This window comes from Lates calcarifer, linkage group LG18 (assembly GCF_001640805.2).
Source record: "Lates calcarifer isolate ASB-BC8 linkage group LG18, TLL_Latcal_v3, whole genome shotgun sequence".
Taxonomy (NCBI): domain Eukaryota; kingdom Metazoa; phylum Chordata; class Actinopteri; family Centropomidae; genus Lates; species Lates calcarifer.
The window spans coordinates 6667556-6690657 of NC_066850.1; the positions used below are offsets into that span (position 1 = coordinate 6667556).

The following is a 23102-nucleotide window of genomic DNA, read 5'->3' on the forward strand; positions in this document are numbered from 1 at the left end:
AGTGTGAGAGCGCTCACGTGACATCCAACAGATTGCGAGAGTGGGGTGGTTTAGTGAGGCTTCAACCCTGGAAGCATCTGGGGACAAGCCTCTCAAACAACATGCATCCCCTACTGGCTTATATATTTCAGTATTGTGCAATATTGCATCATGGATATGTTTTCCGGGAGACGCTACTACCAGTCTCTCAGGTCATTAGGCAGTTATTGATCAGACAACACTGCAGATTAAAAACATCATCTGGATGGTTTATGTAGGATCACAGTCAGGGGTACATGAAGTTTTCTCATCCTTAGCTGTAGTGCTGTTGTAGCAACACTTCTTACCTGTGCCTCATTAAGTTCTTGTTTGAGTGTATTATCACACACTCATTACCTTCTCCACTGGAGTTGTCAAAGAACACTTTACACACACACTCATTATGGTTGGCTCTACCTCTGCAAGTGTGTGTGCATAAATGTCTGCCCTAATCAGGACTCCTAAAAGCATTTCATACATTCCCAGCTCAGTCATCACTTCATTAATCACCGATCAAAATGAGGTGTGTTTTTGTGTGTGTGTGTGTTTCCATCCAACACATAGTCTTAATGTAGATCTTGTTAATCACTTATCATTACAGTAATGTTTTTATCCTCATCACATTGAGAACATGTTTATTCTCCCTATAAAGATTCCAGCATCTTGTAATATGCTTCTTCAAGTCCATATATTTTTATTAGTGTCACATGATGGCGATCAGGGAGTCATTACCCTCATTAATGACTCTTACTGTAGGGTGAGCTTATGTCATCAAAACTATAGTAGAAATTTGCAGTATATAACCTTTTGCGAAAACATAAACAGATGTCAGACTTTCTCAGTCTCATGCAGAAGTCTGTGTTTCTTTGATGTGTTGTTTATGTCTTTCTGATAAGTTCAATATTTAACATATTTAAAAATGACATCAGGCTGAATTTCAAGAGTAGGATGTGATAGTATCAGTTTTGAAAAGATGATGCTCTTTAAAATTCAGTTTGAAAAAAAGCTCAAATGTCGCAATTTTTGCAGAAATAACCATTTAGATATGTGATGGTTTTCCATAGAGCTTTTCATTCACCTTTGTAGTTATTGTGTTACAGCACCAGGGAAAAACTTAGCCATGTTCGCAGCAGTATCTTGGTCCTCTGGCAGAACTCTGGTAAATTATGCACCTTTCCTAGAGGGATAGAGAGAGGGCTTCAACCTTTATCAGCCACTGTCACAACTCTCTAGCTTCAGACCTCTGATTGCTCATTGAACTATTTCGCTGTTCCGTATCGCAACTTTTCTTTTAGACATCAAATAATTAAATGAGAATTTTTCAGATATTCTTATTTGGGCTTGACTTTGTCACTATCTCTTTTTAAACTCTTCCCTCCCCTCTCACTCTGACGCCAGCTTTCTTCGTCTATTCATAGATAAGAATTCAATAAAAGTACGGGAAGGGACGTGACATAATTATCATTAATTCTGGCGGGTGGCATTAATGGGAAGGATAGGGCAGTCACTTATCATGCTGGGACAGCCTCCGTATTGTTCATTATTTAGTGTTTGCTGAGCTGATGACGGACTTCGTGTGTGTGGGTGTGGGTGTTAATGTGTGTGTGTGCGTGCATGTCTACATAAGCATGCACTGTGTAAGATGGGACAAGGGTACGGCAGGGGAAAAAGGACCCCCACCTTATCTCATCCTCCAACCCCACCCCTACCCCCCCGCCTCACGTCTATGCCTCTCCAAATTGGATTTTATATTACAGAAGCAGTCAGGTATGAACAACTCATTTTCCTCTCCCTCTTTTTGCCTTTTCGTTCTCTCATTCCTCCTTTCTTACTTTCTTTTCTCACTCTGTCTTGGTATTTCTTTCTTTCGTTCCTCCTCTGTTTTCTTTTTTCATCCTTCCCTCACCCCAGCAGTGTGAACATTGTTCTTTTGTTTTTCTTCTACTTTGAGTGGTAAGGGTCTGGTAGATTTTGTCCATGGCTGGGTGATCTTTGCAGTGGACGTTCGGTTTGATCACCTTTCTGTGTGATTGAATTGTACTGGATGTGTAGATACACATATTGCTATGCTCTGAAGTATAAAGAACTGATAATAGCATACACGCTGGATTCATTCAGCTCCCTCATGATGCTGATTCAGTTAAAGTTTGTGTGTCAGATTATTAAGAATGTCTGTAGAGCAAGTCAGCCTGTGTGTGTGTGTGTGTATGTGCTGGTAAAGAGGAGTATTTGTGTGTGTGTGTGTGTGTATGCAGACAGACCCTCTGATGGTGATTGGCCGTGAAGGTGGCTGGAGAAAAGGCCTTATCACCCATCTGGTCACTGCACTGAACTTCTAATCCACTCTGACAATATTTACCCGACAACACACACACACGCACAGGACGCCTGAGGGGCAATGTCAGCATGACAGGCCTTTTTTTTTTTTTGACTGCTGTGTGTATGTTTGAGATTTTTAAATAATATTTGCCAGTGTACCTTGCAGCCATGTCGGATCTTTGTGTACCGAGCAACAACCTGCAAACTGGAGATCACGAACAGCTTGAAAGGTCGTCCTGGTGGGCAGACTTTTTCCTGCAGACACTTTTCTCAAACACGTTATGTACTTGTGTGCAAATGTGTGTGTTCAGGTCTGAGGCCTGATCATCATTAGGTGTGTAGAAACAGGCCTCTAATCTATGCTGCAGGGTTTCTAGACGATAATCATGTGGCCGTCTCTCTGCATTGGTTTCTCTGCTGCATGTTTGAGGGCTTATGGAATGCACTTTTCTAACCTTGACTATGGCGAGTGTAGGTCTTTGCCCTTTAGCAGTGATTTTTTCTTGACTCCATTTAACAAGGCAAGTTGACTTAGAACACATTCTTATTCGCTGCAGAGGCCTAGAGGGCAGTAGCTGCAGTGGGAGATGATGGTGTTGTTTTTTCAGTAGTCAAAATATTGGGTTTTTTTTGCTCATCCGTCCCTTTGTTTCGGTCCAAAATGCCTAGCATAATTTTCTTCTCTCTCATTATAAGACACCATTAAGCAATTTGGGGTTTTCACATTTCAAAATCGTACTCATCTCACTCTCAGTTTTATTCTTTCTCTCTCTTTCCACTCTCGTTTTCTTCCTTTCTCTCTGGACAGAAGTTCAGATCCCCGTGTGCAGATGTTCATCCTCTACCAGAGGCAGCAAAATAATTAATAACTCCTCTCCTCTCTTACTCAATCAGTCATTTATGAATCATTCATCACTGCACCCCTGCAGGATACTGTCCTTTGCTTATCTTTCTTTCGTTTTCTCTTCTGTTGAGAGGTAAGGCATGTTGTACTTTTTAAAGAAAACAGATCATTTTTATCAGATTTTCAGCATCTGTGTTTGTCAGCGCCACAGAAAATGTCAAGTCATATTGTTTTCTTGTTTCTTAATGTATTGTGTGTGTACTCAATGGCAGACAGGGCAATGAGGGTAAGATTGGGTGTGTGTTAATACAAACTGTCCGGGTTTGCATCTGCATGCTTTATGCGTCTAAGTGTGTGAATTCCATCACTGATCTTCTCTCTTAATGTCTGCCACCCTCATCTTCTGCAGATGGCAAGCAACAGACGTTTCTCTTAGATGAGATTCGAAAATAATTGGATAAGCACACCACACACACACGTGCATGCCTACACATGGGCACATAAATAGATACACACCAAGCACATACATATCGTCACATTTAATCATGCATACCCAAAGAACTTATAAATAAGAGATGGGAGTAATTCGGTTCTGAGGGAAAAGAAAAGCAAGAGGAAGCAGAAAGAGAAAAAAAGAGCAAGAAAGTTGTCAGTCAAGACCAATGAGTCGTCTCCTTTTGCCCGTCTGTCCCTGACTCTAATGGTGCCCCCCATGCTGCGATGCCTTCGTCGCATCATCAAAGCGGCACAGGCTGGAGGGGGGTGGCGGTAGGAATCGGTGTGTGTTTGTGTCTCTGTGTGCGTGTGTTTTCTGGTGTATATGTGTGTGCGTGCGTGCATGTGTGTGTGTGTGTGTTTCACGGACACCCCCTGGAGAGACCTCCAGCAGTGTGTGCCACAGTGAGCCCCCCTTTTTTTTCTCCTGTCTGCTGCCAAAGTGAGTGAGTATAATGCACATGAGAGGAAACAGAAGCCTTCGAGTCACTTTCACACACGCCTCTGTGCACATAAACACACAATTGGAGGGAGAACACTCCCACAGTCAGAGCAAGTGAAATGCTCTTACGCTCTCACATCATCTAAAGTGAGAAAAGAGGCACACAGAACAAAATAGTCTATATCTGACAAATATACACATACCTTTTCTCAGGTGCTTTAAGTATGACTTTCTGTAAGCACAAATGACAGTCAGTGCACTACTAGCTGCACTGAACACTTGTTGATGTCGCCACCATTCCTTTGCTGCCAGTAGACATCAATAATGTCATAGACCACTGCTTTCAGGTTTCTCTCTAAATATTTGAGTGGCAGTTTTGTGTGCCAGTGCTGGGTTCTGTATCTATTTATGATCTGATAAGGTGACCAGGGAGAATAAACAACTTCAGCTAAATCCAATCAAATGAAGTCAATTAATGTCATTATGTTCCACTCCCTTGAGAAATCATTGCTGATTATTTTATGTTAAGACCAATCCTGTTTGTTGTTCCTGTGTCTCATTTAGCAGGATCAGTACTGATATTACCAACCTAAAGATCTAATCTGTGGTGCTCTGTTGTCTCTAGTGTAGAGATCGTATGGATTTTATACAGTAACACTGATTGACATTTTCAGAGTATGTGATATGTTAAACTAGTCTATTGATTTAAACCAGTCTTAGTTTTGCTGTCAGACTTGTTTAATCTGAAATAACATGTTAGCTGCCCTTACCCCTTAATTATCTTAGAAATTGTGGTGGTGTTTCCTGCTGTGGTAACAATGACACTGATTATAAAAAGAGGAAGGAAGGCTCATAGTTTGTGGTTCACTTTGTGGAGTCAGTTGTGAGAAAAGTCTGAGCTTTTTGATATTGCAGTATACAAGCTTTTTTGTTTTTGTTTGTGTATGATTGAGGATTGTTATAAAAATCACAGACTTTGTCCCTATAACTGTTTTCAGAGCAATTTGAAGCACATAGCCCAGGCAGTCAGGTCTTTTAGTCTGATCAACAACTTGACGTTTATACCAAACAGCAAACTCAGACTATCTATCAGAGTTCTGACTATTTGTTCAGTTAAAATCCAGGTCTTTGTGTTGCAGGTCTTTGACTTGAAGTGTTCGGTTATAAACTGCCTCTAACCGCCGCAGATGTTCTCTGCACTGCGGTGTTCTCCCACACACTGCACACACACATTATCAAGAGGTGTACTCAAGAAGACAGTTAATTAGCAAGTAGGTTCGTACATGTAGTAGTCGTACTTAGCGCTTCTAAATACACAACGCCAACACATCACATGCACACCTCAGGTTAGGAAATAAAATCTCTCGTACTTATCTATATATGTAAGGCACACACGCCATATGAGAAGCTCCCTCTGCCATCACATGACAAAGCTGGCAGTCTTTGCTTTGTTAATTGGTTGGCTATGACATATACCTCATTGCTGTTTGCCTAAGCCAATGGTTTCTCATCTTATCAGGAGTTAATTTAAAGCAAATGTAATGGGGACAGAGGCACACATGGATGTGAGCACACACCATGCCAATACACAGTAAAGAATAACTTTTTAATGAACCTTATGATTTCAAACGGTGTGTGCAGTCAGGTTTTGAACTTAACTTGGCCCTATTAATGTGGGGAATATGCAAAGTTATTCATCTTTGTAGTAAACACTCCACTCCACTTCCACTATGCCAAAACAGGACAGAGGCGTCATAGCAGTTAGGCTGATAATTTCACAGGCAAACAGTGTTTACAAGACATCAACAATGATGTGTATGTGCTAATGCCACATGCTTCCAGGACATTTGGAGTGATATACAACCACACTTAAATATGTTGGTTTTGGTTTTGGAGCCTTAGTGGATACAACATATGAAGCCCTCTTTTTCTGTCTTTTTTGAAGTAACTTTTCTCTAATGTGTTTAAAATATAAATGTATCTTCATGATCCCTGCTATAACAGCTGTAGTAGTGTTTCCCAGTTTGCAGGAGAGCTCTGATACATCTAACATGTAAGAGTTAGCTGTGAATTGGGTAACTTTTGAAATGCAAGCAGACTTTTGCAAAAAAGAAATAATGAATACAGAGTTATTTTTTGTGTCGGTGAGGGCGAATTTAGTTGGCCTGGGTATAGGAATGCTTTATGAGAATCATTCAGTGTAACACATTTGGAGCTAAATATATTCCATCTGTTTTTGGGGATACGACAAAAGAGGGAAGACAAATGACCCAGTTATTTTGGCCTTAGTTAAGACTTGGTTCCACTCAGTCCGTAGCTTTTTGTGCATGTGCGTGCATGCGTGCATGCGTACCTGCGTGTGTGACCTTCGGAAGGGCAGGAAGAGTAACTGGGGAGCTGGCTTTGACTGCGGCACATCGATCGTGGACCCCTGCATTCTCCTGCTCAACAGTCACTCTTTGTACACACACACACACACACACTCGCCTCATTGACCAAATAGACTTACATATGACTGACGGGGCCAATTTCTCTCCCTTTCCTCCCCTTGCTAATTTATGGCCATTGATCTGCACCAGGCTGAATTTATATACACTCATCATGCTCTCTTGCTCTCTGGTCCTCTCTCTGTTTTCACGTACACTCACACACACACACACACTTACACACACACACACACATGCACACATAGGTCCTTTGTATGGTTTACAATGCAGTGCACTGACACATGCTCCTGCTGTCTCAGCACAAGTGGCAAGAAGAAAGTACAAGAACATGCTGAAGGACTCAGGAAGTGTGTTAAACTAATGGCTTTCTTTTGTGTGTACTGTATGAGCTGGTGTCATTTACAGTGCCTGTTTACGTCAGAATGAAATGGTATATATGTGTGTTGCCATGGGGTACAGTACAATAGATAGGTGTGTGCACGGACAGGTCACAGTGATAACAATGATATGATACTGTGTTAGAGGTCAAATGGTGGGAGTTCAAGAGCACTTCAGCAGCATCCAGTCCCTCTCTCCTCTTCTGCTGCCTTAGTTTGGTATGGTTGCGTTTGTTAATGGTGTCTGTGTGTGTCCTCTTGTCCACTCTGCCCACTCAGGCGCGTCTCCATCCTCAGCAGACAGTCAGGTTGGTGAGAGTGAACGCAGCAGGGAGCAGATTCTCCAGACCCTGAGTGACCTGTCCAGGGGCTTTCAGGACATTGCAGACCGCTGTCTCCTGGTATTGCACCTGGAGGTCAGGTAGGCAAGAGAAACTCACTCACACTTCAGAGAAACATGCACAGGTGTTTCATATTGTTAAAATTATCTTAGCCATAACCTCAGAGTTTAAACATATCTGTATCACACGTCTGGCATGTGCTCTAAGTCTCAGTTGACACCTTATGCATGTGTTATGTATGTTACTCTCACCTTCTCCTCATAAATCTGGAGTCGGTGTGTTGATTTTACTCATCTGAGACACTTCCCAACTGAACAAAACGCAGATTGTTACAGCGTGACTCTAAATCATTTAGTACCATGATCATAACACATAAGCTCAGAGGACATGCCATTAAATCATATGAGCAAAGATTATCTCGCTGATAATCTTTGCCCATCACACTTATAACCTAAATGCACAAGTTCAGGATTTTTTTTTTTTTTTTTTACCATCTTTTGAGTGTGTGTTTTGAATGTCAATATCCAAGTTAATTTACCACACCATATACTTTCTTCCCCCTCAACCACTAATAGTCCTCCATCATCCCTCTCCTCTTCATTCTATCCCTCCATGTACCACTATTTCCCTGCAGACTATTGTGTAGCTTATGCAATATTGTTTATGATTTCAGTAGAAAACCCTCCCTGAGGCTGATGTCTAGCTATATGCTACACTCCATTGACTCGCCCCATCTAGCGAATTTCCCCTGATAGTGCTACCAGCTAAATGAAGCCATGAGGAAGAAAGCAAGAGGGGAGGGTGGAGGAGATGGGAGAGAGAGATGAGTGTGGAGGTTAAAGTGGTTGTAGGGGTTAAAGAAGGGAGATACAGTATCTAAGTGAGAGAAATGATTGAATAGAGAGAGAGAAGGAAGTGAGATGGAGGCATTGAGAGTGCAGTGTAGTTGTTGGCTTCGCCTTAAGGGGAACAGACATTCACCCATATCATTTTATACCTTTCTGCTCGGGGCGCTGTGATTATGGACTTATGAGAGTATTGACTCCTCAAGTCTAGACAGAAATGAGCCATCTATGGACCTTGAGGACCTCAGACTAAGATGTAGGTGTTTAAAGGAACAGAAAGAAAAATTGTATTGTTAAAGGATAGGTTAAGATTCATCCCCTCTACCCATTATAGTTCCAAAAGTCAAAAGATGCATGTTAACATTGGCTTAAAATATTAACACTAACAAACTAGCGATATGGTTGTTTTGCTTCTCAAGATTATGGTTATTTTTGTTTAGAGCCCCAAAGTGAGATGCTGCATAACAGTGATCCAGAAATACAGTGAATAAAAAATGTTGTTTGACATTTTCTGATATTTGTTCTCTTGTAAGTTAAATCAGTCTTGCTCATGTCATTTTACCAGCCAAGAAAATCTATCCAAGAAAAGTGGATAGAAAAACCCTTTGGCAAGGTTCTTAACCTACAATTACATCACTGTAGTGGCTTATTGGTCAATAGCACAGATCTGTGTTTGTACCATATCTTCATTCAACTTCTTCTGGGGAAAAAAAATCAATTACAAAACATCCAAAATACATTTTAGCATAAAATAGAGCTTCTCTGACTTATTTTCTATGAATGTAATTAAATGGTTTTGAAGGCACAGTTCACTGTTGTTTTTTAACATGACGAACTTGTAGTGTGAATGAGACCCAAGAAACCTCAAGTACGAGGTTGGGAGAGGGCTGAAAATTTACTAGATGTGCAAGCTTTTTTATATAAGAGTAATAAGAGTTGTAGAGTGTATTTATCACTGCACTCTATAGGTTGCCCTTAACTAATCAGATATATTGGCTGAACATTATCCAGCCATGATGTTGTGGTAGCTGAATAAATGGATATATTATAAGTACCCGGAACATAGTGAATTGCGTAGAAATTACAGGTGTAAGAGTAGGTATTAACATTAGCAAGGCTTGAGAAGTGCCCACTAAAGTAAAACTTACTATGCAAAAGCTGACTATGTTGTAATAATGTACTTCATACAAACCTCTTTACATGAGGCTCTCTGCAAAGGTTATTGTTTTTCAACATATTAACAATCAATATCAATAGAAAAATAAACAGGTGTACATTTAATGACATATTGACATTTTTTTCAAACATCTAATTTCTCTCTTTCTCTTTTCTTTCTTTCCCTTATGCTATCCTCTCCTGTTTCAATCCAGGGTGCACTGTTTCCATTACCTGATCCCCCTCACCAAGCAGGGAAATTATGCCATTGTGGCTAACGTGGAGAGCATGGACTATGACCCGCTGGTGGTCAAACTGAACAAGGACATCTCAGCCATAGAAGAGGCCATGGGGGCTGCCCTGCAGCAGCACAAGTTCCAGTACATTTTTGAAGGTCAGCACAGACCTGGGGTGAAATATAAGCAGCTGCCTGAGAAATACCATTCACCTGCCTTTTTAAAGCAACTCATTCTCTTTCTCTTTTTCCTTTTTTCTCTCTTTTCTCCCACCAGGTCTGGGTCATCTGATCTCCTGTATTCTAATCAACGGGGCCCAGTACTTTAAGAGGATCAGTGAGTCTGGTATCAAGAAGATGTGCAGGAACATCTTTGTTCTCCAGCAGAACCTCACCAACATCACCATGTCCAGAGAGGCCGACCTTGACTTTGCCAGGTCAGAGCCCTTTTCACATTTTCAGTGTTTGTGAAAGCAGATAATTAGTATGTTGTAGATATTTTGTGTAGATAGTCAGTGTCTCTAAATTATCATGCATTTTTTCTTACTACTACTTGCTGTTTTCCCCTGAGTTTTGCTGGTGTCATGGTGATAAAACCTCTGATATCGCAAGATAATAATAGTCTTAGAAATAATAATATGGACATATTTATGTGTTGGAATTTGTACTCCAATCAATTTTAAGACCTACAATGAAGCCATCAAATCAGAAATGGACAATACTTACATCAGTTGATGTATTTCAACAACCCTACTACATACCTGCATAGACAGACAGAGATCTACACAATGTCCTCAAGCTCAGACAACAACTATGTCAATGCACGAAGCAGACAGATGGTCAACCAGATTGTCAACCACGCTGTGTGTCTGTGTGCATGCAGTCGGTGGTGTTTATTTCCTATTCATACATTTGTATTTTGTGAGTTTACCTGCTGTTGCCCAGTTCTGTCCAGCCCTGACAGGCATGGGGGAAATCAGTGCTCAGATGTCTTTGTGAACAAGATGGAAGGAGGGAGCATGAGGGTGGAAAGAGAGAAGAAGATGGAAAGAGAGGGGTGATTCATAGTATTCATACGATTTTTTTTCTCTCCTCTTTCAGAAGCTCGTGTCCTTGACAGGAGAAAGTATGTGAGAGGAAGGGTGATGGAAAAGATGGAGAAAGTAGGGAGGGCTTGGGGCGAGGTAAATTGAAAAAACTAAGTGAAAGGAAGTCACAGAAAAGACGTCTTTCATAGGTGCAGCACAGAATGGACTTGGAGAGGATAGCATGGCATGGATAGAAGATAGCATACAGCGGAGTAAGAGATGAAAGCAAGAACTGTGTGGGGGGGGGGAATGAGGAAAGTATGAGAAAAATCATAAAACTTTAGCAGCTTGATCAAAGGAAGCAGAAGAGGTGGAAGACCTGCTTTACTAGAAAAATGAATTCTCTCAAAAATGACATGTGATTGTGACAACCTGATGATCCTTTCTTACAGTATTTAAATTTTTAAAGCAGCAGCTGAACAATCCACGTAAAAGAATCTTTTCTATCCGTCTCAGACTTTTTGCATCTGATATCTATTGTAAAAATGTGTCTACCTATGTCTGCCATGTTGTCATGTTGTGTTCTTGGGTTAATTAGCTTCTTTTCACAGCTCTTGGCATCTTAGTGAATGTGTCATATGTTTGAGTGGATGTGTGTCTATGTGCTGGCGGTGTTTGGACATAGCTATTGTTTGTAATATACTGGTACTGCAAGCCAAGTTTCCCTCTAGGAGAAAAAAAAAAAAAAACAAAGAAGTAAACTGAAATGACCTGAACTGTACTGGATGTGGAGGACCATTGATTAGTATGTTATTTCTACCCTCTGTCAACTTTGATTATGGAGAAATGCCAGTGATGGCTTTTCTGTCTTTTCTCTCCTTCTCCCACTCTCTCTGATTACGAGGCGTGGGTGGTGTGGAGGTGTTGATTGGGAATTGCAGAGCACATTGTTTACACATTCATGGCTTTTTGGATTGGCCGGCCTCCGGCTCAGAGACACACAAACTCTTGCAAACACACACACACACACACACACACACACATATGTAATATGTATCCCTTGCTCTCACTCATGCACAGACACCCAGCCAAACCAATCAGCATTTTGAAATCACCATATTTATGCTTTGCACATGAATATTCATAAACTATGCTACATACCTCACACCTGCTAGTGCAGCTGACCGTACGGCCTTTATGAGAAAGTATGATGATGGGAATAACTTAAAAGGCTTCGCAAAAAGCCACATGTAATATTTTCAAGTTTCTAAACCAGGTCTAAATCCAGGCCATGTCTTTTTCATAAGACATTACAATAATTTTTAATATTGTTTGGCATGAATATACCAAACATCCCAAAGTATATAGTACTTTATGTGCATCATAAAGTATATATGCTTACAGATACACTTTGTGCTTGTTCATGCTGAGGTTACAGTTAAATCTCTGACTGAGTCATTTAGCAACTAAATCCTTGACATTACACAGATAAACAATGTATATGCAGCAGTTTGAAACATAAAAAAGATTTCTTTCTAAAGATATTGAGAAAACTACCTTTGGCTGACCAGAATCAGTAGTGAAAAGCAAGTCTGAGGAAAAGGAACTAAGAGCAGAATATTCATCCGTATTTTATTATCACCTCTGGAGAAACAAGACTGAAATGAGGATAGGAAGTGATCACAGTTGGAAGCTTGCTTAGGAGAAGGGGAGCAGATGCTTGCCTGTGTACCCATGTACTTTTATGTTCTCTTATCTGTGTGTGTGTGTGTGTGTGTGTGTGTGTGCGCGCGTGCGTGTGTGTGCTTTATGGCTGTTTTCCTGTGTGCTTGTATGGGGAAAAGAGAGGCCAAGAGAGACCAGGACAAGGGCACTGTAATAACCATTGATCTGAGTTAAAACTAAGGAGAGGCCCGGTAACCCACAAAGGCGCACACACGCACACACGCACACACTCTCACCCATCTTTCTCAAAGACTGTGAACAAGCATGGGGAAACAGTGCCACCTTGTGGCTGAATCCATGTTTATTTACAGTACGGTGCTGTGAAAACCTACAGTTTGTGAATTGTTAATGTTGCACAAGGGGCTAAAAAATATGTGTGTGTGTGAACATGTGTGTTTGTATAGCAAGGTCCTATCTCTTGTCTCTCAGTCAGAAGTTTGGCAGCAATATCAGCATGTGGGTCAGGGTCAAACACACACACACATGCACACCTAAACACCGGCACACAAGTAGACACACACAGACCATCTGCTCTGAAACAGTTCAGGGGCTCTGTCCTATTCAGCAGACCTGTGTGTCACTGCAATGTCACTGCAATGTCACATTTGTGTGTACTGTGTATTTGTGTGTGTGTGTATTGACTGTACCCACAACCTTGTCATTCCATTGATCACCTATCATTGTCCAGTGTCCATTGCTCTCTCTCTTTCTCTGTCTCTATTTCCTTATGCCGATTCCTGGCAGAGATGAGATAAACAGGTGACGCTGTTTGTCAGCCTTTTACCTTGAAAAGACCAGAAGCCACAATAGTTCTCACTATAACACAACAACGAAACTTTCAAAAACTGAGCGTTGCCTGGCGACAGTCCAGCACTTATTTTGCTTGGCAACAGATTTTGGAACCTTAGAGATCCAACATAATAAGCTGTCAGTGAGATTTTAAGTTTAAGCACATGTAGTTTGCCCTACAGCTTGGTTACCAAGTGACCTCAAGGCCTAAACTTGGAAAAAAAAAAGTCAATTGTTTTAAAGTTACACCTTTTTGCCACAGTTCTGTTTTTCTTCTGTTTACCTGTCATCAAGTTCAGTTCTGCTCTGCATGTGTCCTGATGCAAAAATGTTGATTAGTTCTCTGATAATCATTTAATCGTTCAGCTGTAGATGGTTCAGATCAGTTAACCTCAGGGACTGGCTGGCTTAATGTCATGAAGCTGAAGACTTGAAACACCTCCACTGCCTGACAAAGCATAGTGTCATGTGTGACTGCATTCACACAAATGCAGATGGAGTCAGCCTCATATTACCATTCTGTTAAAATAATATTTTTTCCTGCAGCACACCAGTAGACAGAGCCTCTGAAAGTGCACTCTCCTCACAGCGCAGACATGTTTTGCACAGCAGTTTGTGTTCATATGAATGTCCTACAGCAAAGGTAAACATAAATAAATGTGTACCTGTTTGTCTGTGTAAATATCTTCAGAGTCTGGCACAGCAGCATTTAAGGTATGTTTTTCCAGACACACGCTCCGTAACACAGACACACATACGGTGGAGCTCTGAGCTGCCCGGTGACCCGTGTAGGCAGGTTGCAGGGCTGTCATAACATCCCTAGCAAACTTGCAAGCCCCCTTAGCCTGCAGCTAGGCTAAACACCAGTCTGACAGGCTCATGTAGAGATGCCCCAGAGTTCAGTCAATCGCACCCACCTGTCTGCTACTGGAAATTACTACAGTGTGTGGGTCTGCATGTGTGAATTGTACAAGATTCTTGTGTACTGTGTATTGTCCCAAAGTGTGCTACCCCAGCCTCCGCACGTCTCTAAGACCCGGTATGTGCGTGTTAGCAAATAAACCATCCTCGGTTTTTTGTATGTGTGTTTAAACCCCAGTGTGTGTTGAGGTGACAGGCTGGTGTGTCTACAGAGAGTGTGGTAATAAGTACAGTTGACGGCCGTGTCAGGAGGTAGTGGGTGTCAACAGATAAAACTGTTTGTATTTAGGCCTGGCTGCGGTACACTGTCACTTCGCTCGGCTTCTGTCTCCCCTCCTGTCACCTTGTGTCTCTTTCTTTATCTCTCTCTTCCTCCTCTCTCTGTCCCCTTTTCTTCGTTTTCCTCTCCCTGTCTTTTTTTTCTCTCCTCTGCTGCCGTCCAACTACCTGCACTACCTCTGCTGAACTGTTACTCTCTCTTCTCCTCTTCTTTCAGCCCCTCCCCTCCCCACTGTCTGCTACTATGCATGCATATATAGGATGCAGTATGATGAGACTGGTCTTTGCTGATGAAGCCCGTCTGTGTCTGTGTGTGTGTGTGTGTGTGTGTGTGTGTGTGTGTGTGTGTGTGTGTGTGTGTGTGTGTGTGTGTGCGTGTGCCTGTGTGTGTGTGCGTATTTATGTATGTGCACCCCACAGCGTGATGACGCTGGTCTTTGCTGATTAAGCCAGTGAGGGTGTGTGTGTGTGTGTGTGTGTGTTGTGCATGGCGCAGCATGATGGGACTGGTCTTTGCTGATGAAGCTTCAGTCTCTGAGTCTCTGCAGACCTTTCCTCATTACCAGAGGAGAGACAAATGTACTACTCTGGAGGGAGAGAGACAGAAGGAAGGGAGGGAGAGAGACTTTAAGGAAAGATAGAAAGAGGCAGAAGGTTATAGAGACTGAGACTACATCCACACTAAGCTGGCTAATTTTGAAAACACAATGTATATGTGAGAATGACATCCATCCATCTATCCTTGAGTACAGCTAAGGATTTAGTCATTATTACATTTTCAAATGTCCCAATAAACATATCAGTCACCATATGCAAAACCCTGTTAAATGTGCAGCTGCAGCCAGAACTGGCCACCATAGTTCATGGCTGCTGTTAAGAGGAATGTAAAAATCAAATCAGACTGTACAGTGAATATACTACAGTACAATGTACAGTGATAATAGTATCTACTTGGCTACAGCTTCTCATGGAGAGGGAAGGCAAACAGTCGCATACCTGAATGCTTCATCTTAAGGGGTGCCTTTAAAAACATACAACATTTTAATGTTGGTCATAAATGCTATCCAGATATGTTGAGACCTCAGTCAAATCACTATTTTATGATTGCTGAGTCATCTGACATCATCTGACACCTGTATCATGTGATTGGCTAAATTGACATTTAAAACTAGGGATCATGAAAAGGGTTAGAGGTGACAGAAAGTTGTCATTTTTGAAAAGCTGTAAAAAATGACAACAAGCCAAAGAGAAAAAGATGCATTTTTCCAGCTTCTTGTTGACACCAATGAGACTGAAACAAAAATGGATAGAGAGGAAGGCATGTCTTGCTGTTGGTGTCAGTAACCCCAGTATTTGTGCAGCAACAAGCCTCGGTCCCAGTTGATGAAGAGGGTCATCCACATTCTTTCCCATCTCCTCTCCTCCTCTTCCTTCCTCATCTCACCCCCACCCCCCACCCCTCACTAACTAATGTGTTGTTCCAAATGTGCTGACAGAGGCAGCCTGTAATGGCCTTAATATTGTACACAGTGGAAATGAGGGGAAATTAATTGTGCTGATTCTTGTCTTTCTCTCGCTTTTCTTCTCTCTTTGTGTCTTTCATCTTTCCCCCCCAGCTCCCTGTCTTTCTCCCCATGTTTCTTCCTCTCTCACTCACGTGCCATTGACATACATATCTGTCTGTCCTCTGCTGCATCCACGCATCATAAATTTACTTAATATTCTTTGTATATGAGGAAAGGGAGGGGGGCGGCTAATTAAAATTTAATAGAAAGCACAACATGTAGGCATGCTGACACACACACACACACACACACACACACAAGCTGATTACTGAAGCTGTGTTCTTATAGATGGGACTTCTGGAGGAAGCAGGTAGAAATTAGTAAAATTAGAGTTTGTGTGTGTGTGTGCAATACTAAAGTAAAAAACATTTTACTTTAGTATTGTAGGGTAAAGAGAATGCTGGTTTCATTAACTAGCAGATAAGAAGAAGTCTTTGTGTGTAAGTGTGTGTGTGTTAGCGTGTGTGTGTCACTGGGGGTTCTTTCTTGATGGTGGGGCGCTGAGAGATTTTAATCTTATTAACAGCCCTTACCCTGTTTGGCAAATGGCTTTCCAACTGCTTGTGTAATGAACTGTTCGAAAGTGTTTTCAGCACACACTAACATACATCACTCAGACACGTAGATAAACACACACAGTCACACACAAACTCATCTTACACCCTCTCTCTCTCTCTCTCTGAACCAGCACCCCCTCTCCTTTGTACTGAACAGAGGCTAGATTGCCAGCTGTCCTCACGACTCAGGCACACACACACTAACAACCTGCAGACAGTCTAGCACACTGTCCTCCCGTGGATGCAGCTTTTCTGTTTTGATATTGGATGCTATAGAATGGACAACAAACTGCACAGTGGGTTTATTACACTGCCATCAGTTATAAATGAGCATCAGTTGATCTGTTTTTAAGAAATCCTGTGTGGGATTTTTCATGAATGCATCACTGCCAAGTGAATTATAGTTGCTATTATACTGTAGTTAAGCCATGTTTTATAGCTCTGATGAGGTATTTTTTAATTTTCTCCTGCTGGCTGCTGCATCAACAGATGGGGGCCGAAGCTTTCCAACTACTTTTACTATTTTATCAGACAAATTTGTTTTTTAGACCAGAGAAAAATGTCCAAACAGCACGTGGTTTTTGTCAAAGTGGTCACAGTCATAATTTCAGTTTTCATCAGGCATGTTTGTTGTTAATTTCCCACTGTGTGCATAACTTACCAGCCTACCAGAAAGGTTTTCTTAATTGAAACAGGGAGCTCAGCCTGAAAACTTGTCAGTCAGTCGGCCTACACAAATTCAACTACAAGAACTCTGAGAGATTTTGTGCTGGCAACAGTTTTTAGGTTTTGAATGTCCATCCATCGTTATTAATACACAGTAACTACAGCCTGTCCCATCTCACACTGAGCAACAGGCAAAAGCACCCTGGACAGTTTGCCAATCTAACACAGGAACACAGGACTTACACACCTTGACAGGCACACTCAGAAACAGGCATTTTTAAGGGGGGGGGGGGAACCTAAGCTGTTTATACAAGTACTTTACACACATTCTACTACACAGAGGTTTGCAATCATTATGCCTCTTTAGAAAGCCTGAATGAAACAGTCTCAGGTAGTCAGGTGCAATTTCTGCTCTTATTTATTGCCCTGTTCAAAATCAACTGTTTCTTTCCTCTGAGCTGCTTCCCCGTCGAGAGCCGAGGATGGATATTTGAAAGAGGGAAGCCTTCTGTTCAAGCTCCTTCCCTCAACAAAAGAAATGCTTTGTGTTTTTTTTGTTTTGTTTTGGGGTTTTTTTTTGGTTGTATGTGTTTTTCCCATTAGATCATATAACGAGGTGATTTGCCTCAAGCGTGCAGTTAATCACTGGATCTAGGGACTGAAATGGTAATGCTCTCAAGCTGGTTTGTTGCTGTGTATCTGAGGTAAATTGGCCACACTTTAGCACACGCACCAAACATACAAAGCAGAGACACATTCAAAGGCACTTGCATTTATCAGTGAAAACGACTAACGCACAAATTCGCTGTGTATTTCATTATGAGATAAGACTACAACTGGGACCCATCTTCTTTCTCCACTTTTTTTCCCCTCCCTTCTGTCTTTACCCCAGTTAAGGAGCAAACCAATGTGACCCTCATCAATATTGACAAGCTTATTCATGAAATGAGCTCAGGGATGGAAAAATGAACAAGACCTTGGAGAGAAATTGAGAGCAGGATGGAAAGTGAGGCAGAATGCAAATGCTCTGATGACCAAGGGCATTACTTGTCAGGGGAAGGCCAAAAAACAGATATTATGCGCCTCTATCCCTCACCCATCTCTTTAGTCATCACTCTTTTTTTCCTCTCTTTCTCTCACTCTGTCTCCATCTCATTCATTCCACCCCTTCATTACTCTTTCCAGGTCTTTCTCCACTGTTGAATTTCCAAAATGACAGCACATAAAACACCTTGGAACAGAAGTTCCCTGAATGCTCATTAACGCCTCGTTAGCATTGAAAATGATCATCTCAAGAACGGAATGGGTCTTGGATGGGTGGTGGAGCCAAACAAATGAGATAAAAATATCTTTTCTTACCAAAGTGTCTTTTTACTGCGCTGTATCAGAGAAATCTGAAGCCATTTGCTTTCAACTTCCTCTGGCACATTAGAGAGCTTAACCCTGTCTCTCCAGATGCTTTAACAGACATAATTACAAATTAGTCTTTTTTCCCTTTTGCTGTCACAGAAAGAAAGATTAGAAAACAGGTGGACCTGAACATTTTTTTTCCTCAGTCACAACACCTTCAAGACCTTTTTTTCAGCCTAACAATATCAGTGCTACAATTATCCCCCCTCACTAAACAGCTGCACTCACAAAGCAGCAGGAGCCACTGCTGTTGAGTGACTGGCATCTGCCCTTGTCCAGGGTGTCTAGTTTATGCTGGTAAAAGAGGCTTCTTTTGCCTTGGAACTGTTTCAGCCCACAGTCAAAAATTTAGTATATTCATTTTCACATGGTTTCACAAGCTCATTAAAATCTCTTTTTATGTAGGGAACCATGAGAACAATGAGAAAAATGAGAAAATCTGAGAAATCATGCCAGTGGTTTTATGTGTTCTAGGCTGTCACCTTGAATTTTTCTCAGGTTTTTATTGGTTTCTATTCATTTCCATACAATATGAACATCAGTTAACTGCATTACCTTGCAATGACAGTGTAATGACAAACACAGACCAAATTTTCATTCTGATGGATTATACAAATCAAGAGTCACATTATTGATTTCTGTATTGTTCAGAAATGAATGGAAATCAATAGCTGTTAGCTTGGACAGCAAGAGAATACATGCAAATATCTGATCATCTGTACAGCATGCATTTAAAATATGTTATTACACCACTGTGATATGACAGAAACCTCCAGAGTAGCTGAAATTGTTTGCTAACTAAATAATATGGAATGGTTCTTTACTTCTTTCTTGTTAAAAAGTCTAATATCAAACACACATGTTGCAGTACAGTATGTATCGCCTGCCGTCCTCTTGCTTTTACTGCCTCTGCAGCTACTGTATGTTAGTGTATCTTAAGAGAACAGGATTTGTCCCATAGCCAGGGGCAGATATTGGTGAAATCTGCTCAAGTGCATGTCTGCATTTTGCCATTCCTATGTGTATTTGAGAGCCTAGCTGTCCTGCCGACTCAGTCCCACACACACATGCTCTCCAAGGTATTTTGACCTGTTTTGCCCTTAAGCAAAAAAAGCAAAAGTCTGTCCTGCATCCCAGCACTCCTGTGCATTACCTTACCTTCAGTGTATGTTTTTTTTTTTTTTGCACAGGAATGTGTAAATTGTGTTTATGACAAGTTACCTTCCTGCTAAAATCCATATTTAAGGCCAAACATTGTGTTCTCCTTAGTGAGTTCATGCTAATGAGTTATACAGCCTGTACACAAGAAAGAAAAAGAGATACAGTTTATAAAAACAAATACTCACACAGTGTCTCCTCACTCTGGCATATCTGACCTTTATGTCCAATGTTTTAGTCAGCAAGTAGAAATGTGTGTAATTCAACAGTACTCTCCCTTTGTGCTCCTTCTTTATCAGTATGTACTTCACGGTCTTTTTCAAATGGTCCACTGTGGCATTAGGCCCTGGTTAAAGACCTATTAATTCTACACACCACCTCTTCCTTCTCTGGGCTCTGTCAACAGTGTTTCATTAAATTGGTCTCAGTAGTTTGCAGCCGGTGAACGTTTTCCCTCTACCTTCAGCTCCTGGAGGCAGCAGGGTGAGGTCCTTGAAGTCCTTTTTAAGAAAATTGGGCTTGACAGAAGCAGCAGTTAGTTTGGCTTTTGTGTTTCCCTTTGTTGTTGTTGCTCGTTTTGATTCTGTACTGGAATAATGTAAAACAGAGGAATATAAAGTGTTATTCACTTTTTTCCTTTCTTTCCCCTCTATCACCTATCCTTCTCTTTACTCTTTCTCTCTCCCCACTTATTTTCTTCATCCATAACTATAACCTTTTCTCACTCTGTCTCTATCCCTCCTTTCAGGCAGTACTATGAGATGCTGTACAACACTGCAGACGAGCTGCTGAACCTGGTGGTGGACCAGGGTGTTCGCTACACGGAGCTGGAGTACATCAACGCCCTGTCTTTACTCCACCGCAGCCAGACAGGCGTGGGGGACCTGAGCACCCAAAACACTCGGCTGCAGCGGCTGAAGGAGATCATCTGTGAGCAGGCGGCCATCAAGCAGGCCACCAAGGACAAGAAGATCACCACAGTGTGATGTAATAAAAACAGGTCAGGACAGGGTTCAGAGGGGGGTTAAGTTGAGAAAGATAGCCAATCACATAACCTGTGTTCTGCATTATTTTCTTTTTTCAGCTGCTTCAGATCTGTTAAACAGGGACATGTGTAGCATTTAATTGGGTCATGTATGCAAGAGTATGCAGAGCATGTTCGAGAATTGGAAAACACTGAAATAGATGTTTGCTCTAGATCTAGATCATAACGAGTGTGAAATCTGTTGACGGAAAGTGTGTCTTCTCCATTTCATCTTGCCTGAAAAGAAAAACACTGTAGTCGAGGGCTGACACAGATTTACTTTTTTCCAATCTCTGGGCATGTGTATCTACACACACACACACACACACACACACACACACACACACACACACACACACACACATATATATATATATATATATATATATATATATATATATATATATATATTCATTGCCTGTGCAGCAGTAACTTACTTTAATTGGAAAGTGAAGTGACAACCAACACAACTACAAACTTTGCAAGTCTAGTTTCCCTATGTATCTATGTCACAAGGTAACCTATATTTACTTAACCTACATTTATTTAAAAGACATAAATGCAGTACGCGTGGCTCTAAAAGTCCCCTGCTCACCATGACTCCAGCTCCAGATAAAAGGCGATTGTCTTGGACACTCACCCGAACTTAGACCTTATCTCATCTCATTTTCCTATTAGATCTAAACTGCTGCTCTCAATTACACCTCTATCTCTCCTCTCCTGGCAGCCCCATGGGCCCACTGATTCTGTCTGCAATAACAGATGCCAGATTAGACTGTCTGAATGAGGCCACATCTTCCGCCTGCTGCCAATTTGGGTTGGTCCCCAAAGAATTCCCTAGCTGAGAATTGTATCATATCTGTGGCTGTTAAAAATCTGTTTATCTGTCTTTTTTTCTTATAGCTTATGCAGTAAACTTTTGCGGCTAGTATGGGAAGTCGTTAGTTGATTAACAAATTGGACAGAAGAGACAGACTCAGTAATGAAGATATTTTTGCTGATTCCAGTCTCATCCCTATGTAAAACTGGAGCAAGGTTTATTCCAAATATAATATTTCAAGTCCAGCACATCACACTGGAATGACTTGCACTTTTTGCATTAAGGCTTGTGTGGGGTAATACATTTCATCAGTCGTACTAGTTTCTATAAACTGAAATGAAGCAATTCTGAATCTTTATTTTGTCGCCCCCACTACATGTGCCAGAGTCTTTTAAAGTGAACTAAACATATAAACTCAAGACACGATTGCAAATCATTCTCCTCCCTGCAACCCTCCCTGTTTTTAGTTCATTAACTTGGAAGAGAAGTACTTAACGAGGAGAGGAGAGGGGGAATGGGAGCCTTGTCAATACAGCGGGCCCAGTGCTGGTCTCCCCGAAGCCCACAGAGCAATCCATCATAATGACACATAGGCTGGGATCGATGGGAAAACAACAGTGGAGCTGCTGAGGGGTTTGCCTACCCACTCTGAAACGTACATTTTGTGTGAAATCTAAAATCTGCTCATTCAGCTGTTCACTACTTTTGTAATGTTATACATGGGGAACTTTAATACAATGTTAACTGAGTGTGTCATGTCACACACAGGTACTATTACACTGCTATTATACTGCACACACATAACCTAGAAAAGTCAAGAATGCATATATATTGGGCATACTCCACATATATCCACTCCTGCTGTCCACGCTTTTTATTCATGAGTGAAATATGTAAAAGGTAATAAAGGTTAAATTTCATGTTTCTTTCTCTTTCTGGTTGACCTTATTTTGCACATCTGTCCTATTTGGGTGATTTTATGTTCAAGTAAGAATGTATAAAATCTAGTTTGAACAAGTTTAAACATCATACTTGTTCCTCTGGCTGTGTTGAGTGTCATCTTATAAATGCTTTGAAATATTTGTCTACTCTAAACTAAGCACATTATTATTATTATTATTATTATTAATTTGCCAGTGCACACACTACTATACTGAAAAAATAAACCATCCAATGCCAATCTTGTCTTGTGTATTTTGTAAAGTCAATCCTTGTATGGTTGCAACATAGTCACATTTTCCACAGGGTGAAGTACATCTGACAGTAGTTCATACACACTGTAACCCTCTTCCACATGTGACAGTCCATCACCGTTTTGCAGCAGAAGAGACGTTACTGCCATGTATCATATGAGTGAGACCAATCCAAAACCAACACTGATGTACTCTACCTGACAGGTGTGATGTGTTGTGTGACATGGTTTGAAGCATGAGGCGTTTAAGTGCAGCATACTGGAACGAGAAAAATAAACACAGACAACATACCACCTGAAGGCTTGTGTTGTTGTGGGCATCAATCCATGTCTGCACTCTCTCTGGAACGGTGCGATATTTGCAAACTGCGGCTGTGTTATTAAATCTACTGTCATGGAGCCCTAACACACAAGTCCTGCCAGTGAAATTCAAAATACAGGATGGGAAAG

At 41.3% G+C, this 23102-nt stretch overlaps 1 protein-coding gene across 2 annotated transcripts in view; it reads left to right on the forward strand.

The window, feature by feature from the left end:
- exoc4 (exocyst complex component 4) overlaps positions 1–22640 on the forward strand; it is a 104566-nt gene extending 81926 nt beyond the window's left edge. The window contains exons 17-21 of one of the 2 annotated variants that reach the window (XM_051077538.1): positions 7222–7363; positions 9499–9677; positions 9796–9955; positions 20365–20616; positions 21928–22640. In XM_051077538.1, coding sequence (XP_050933495.1) covers positions 7222–7363; positions 9499–9677; positions 9796–9955; positions 20365–20602 — 719 coding nt within the window. In that variant the 3' untranslated portion in view covers positions 20603–20616; positions 21928–22640. Of the gene's footprint in view, positions 1–7221; positions 7364–9498; positions 9678–9795; positions 9956–20364 lie in introns of both variants that reach the window. The other variant, XM_018671012.2, reaches the window with a different exon arrangement.
- Positions 22641–23102: the final 462 nt, after the last annotated feature.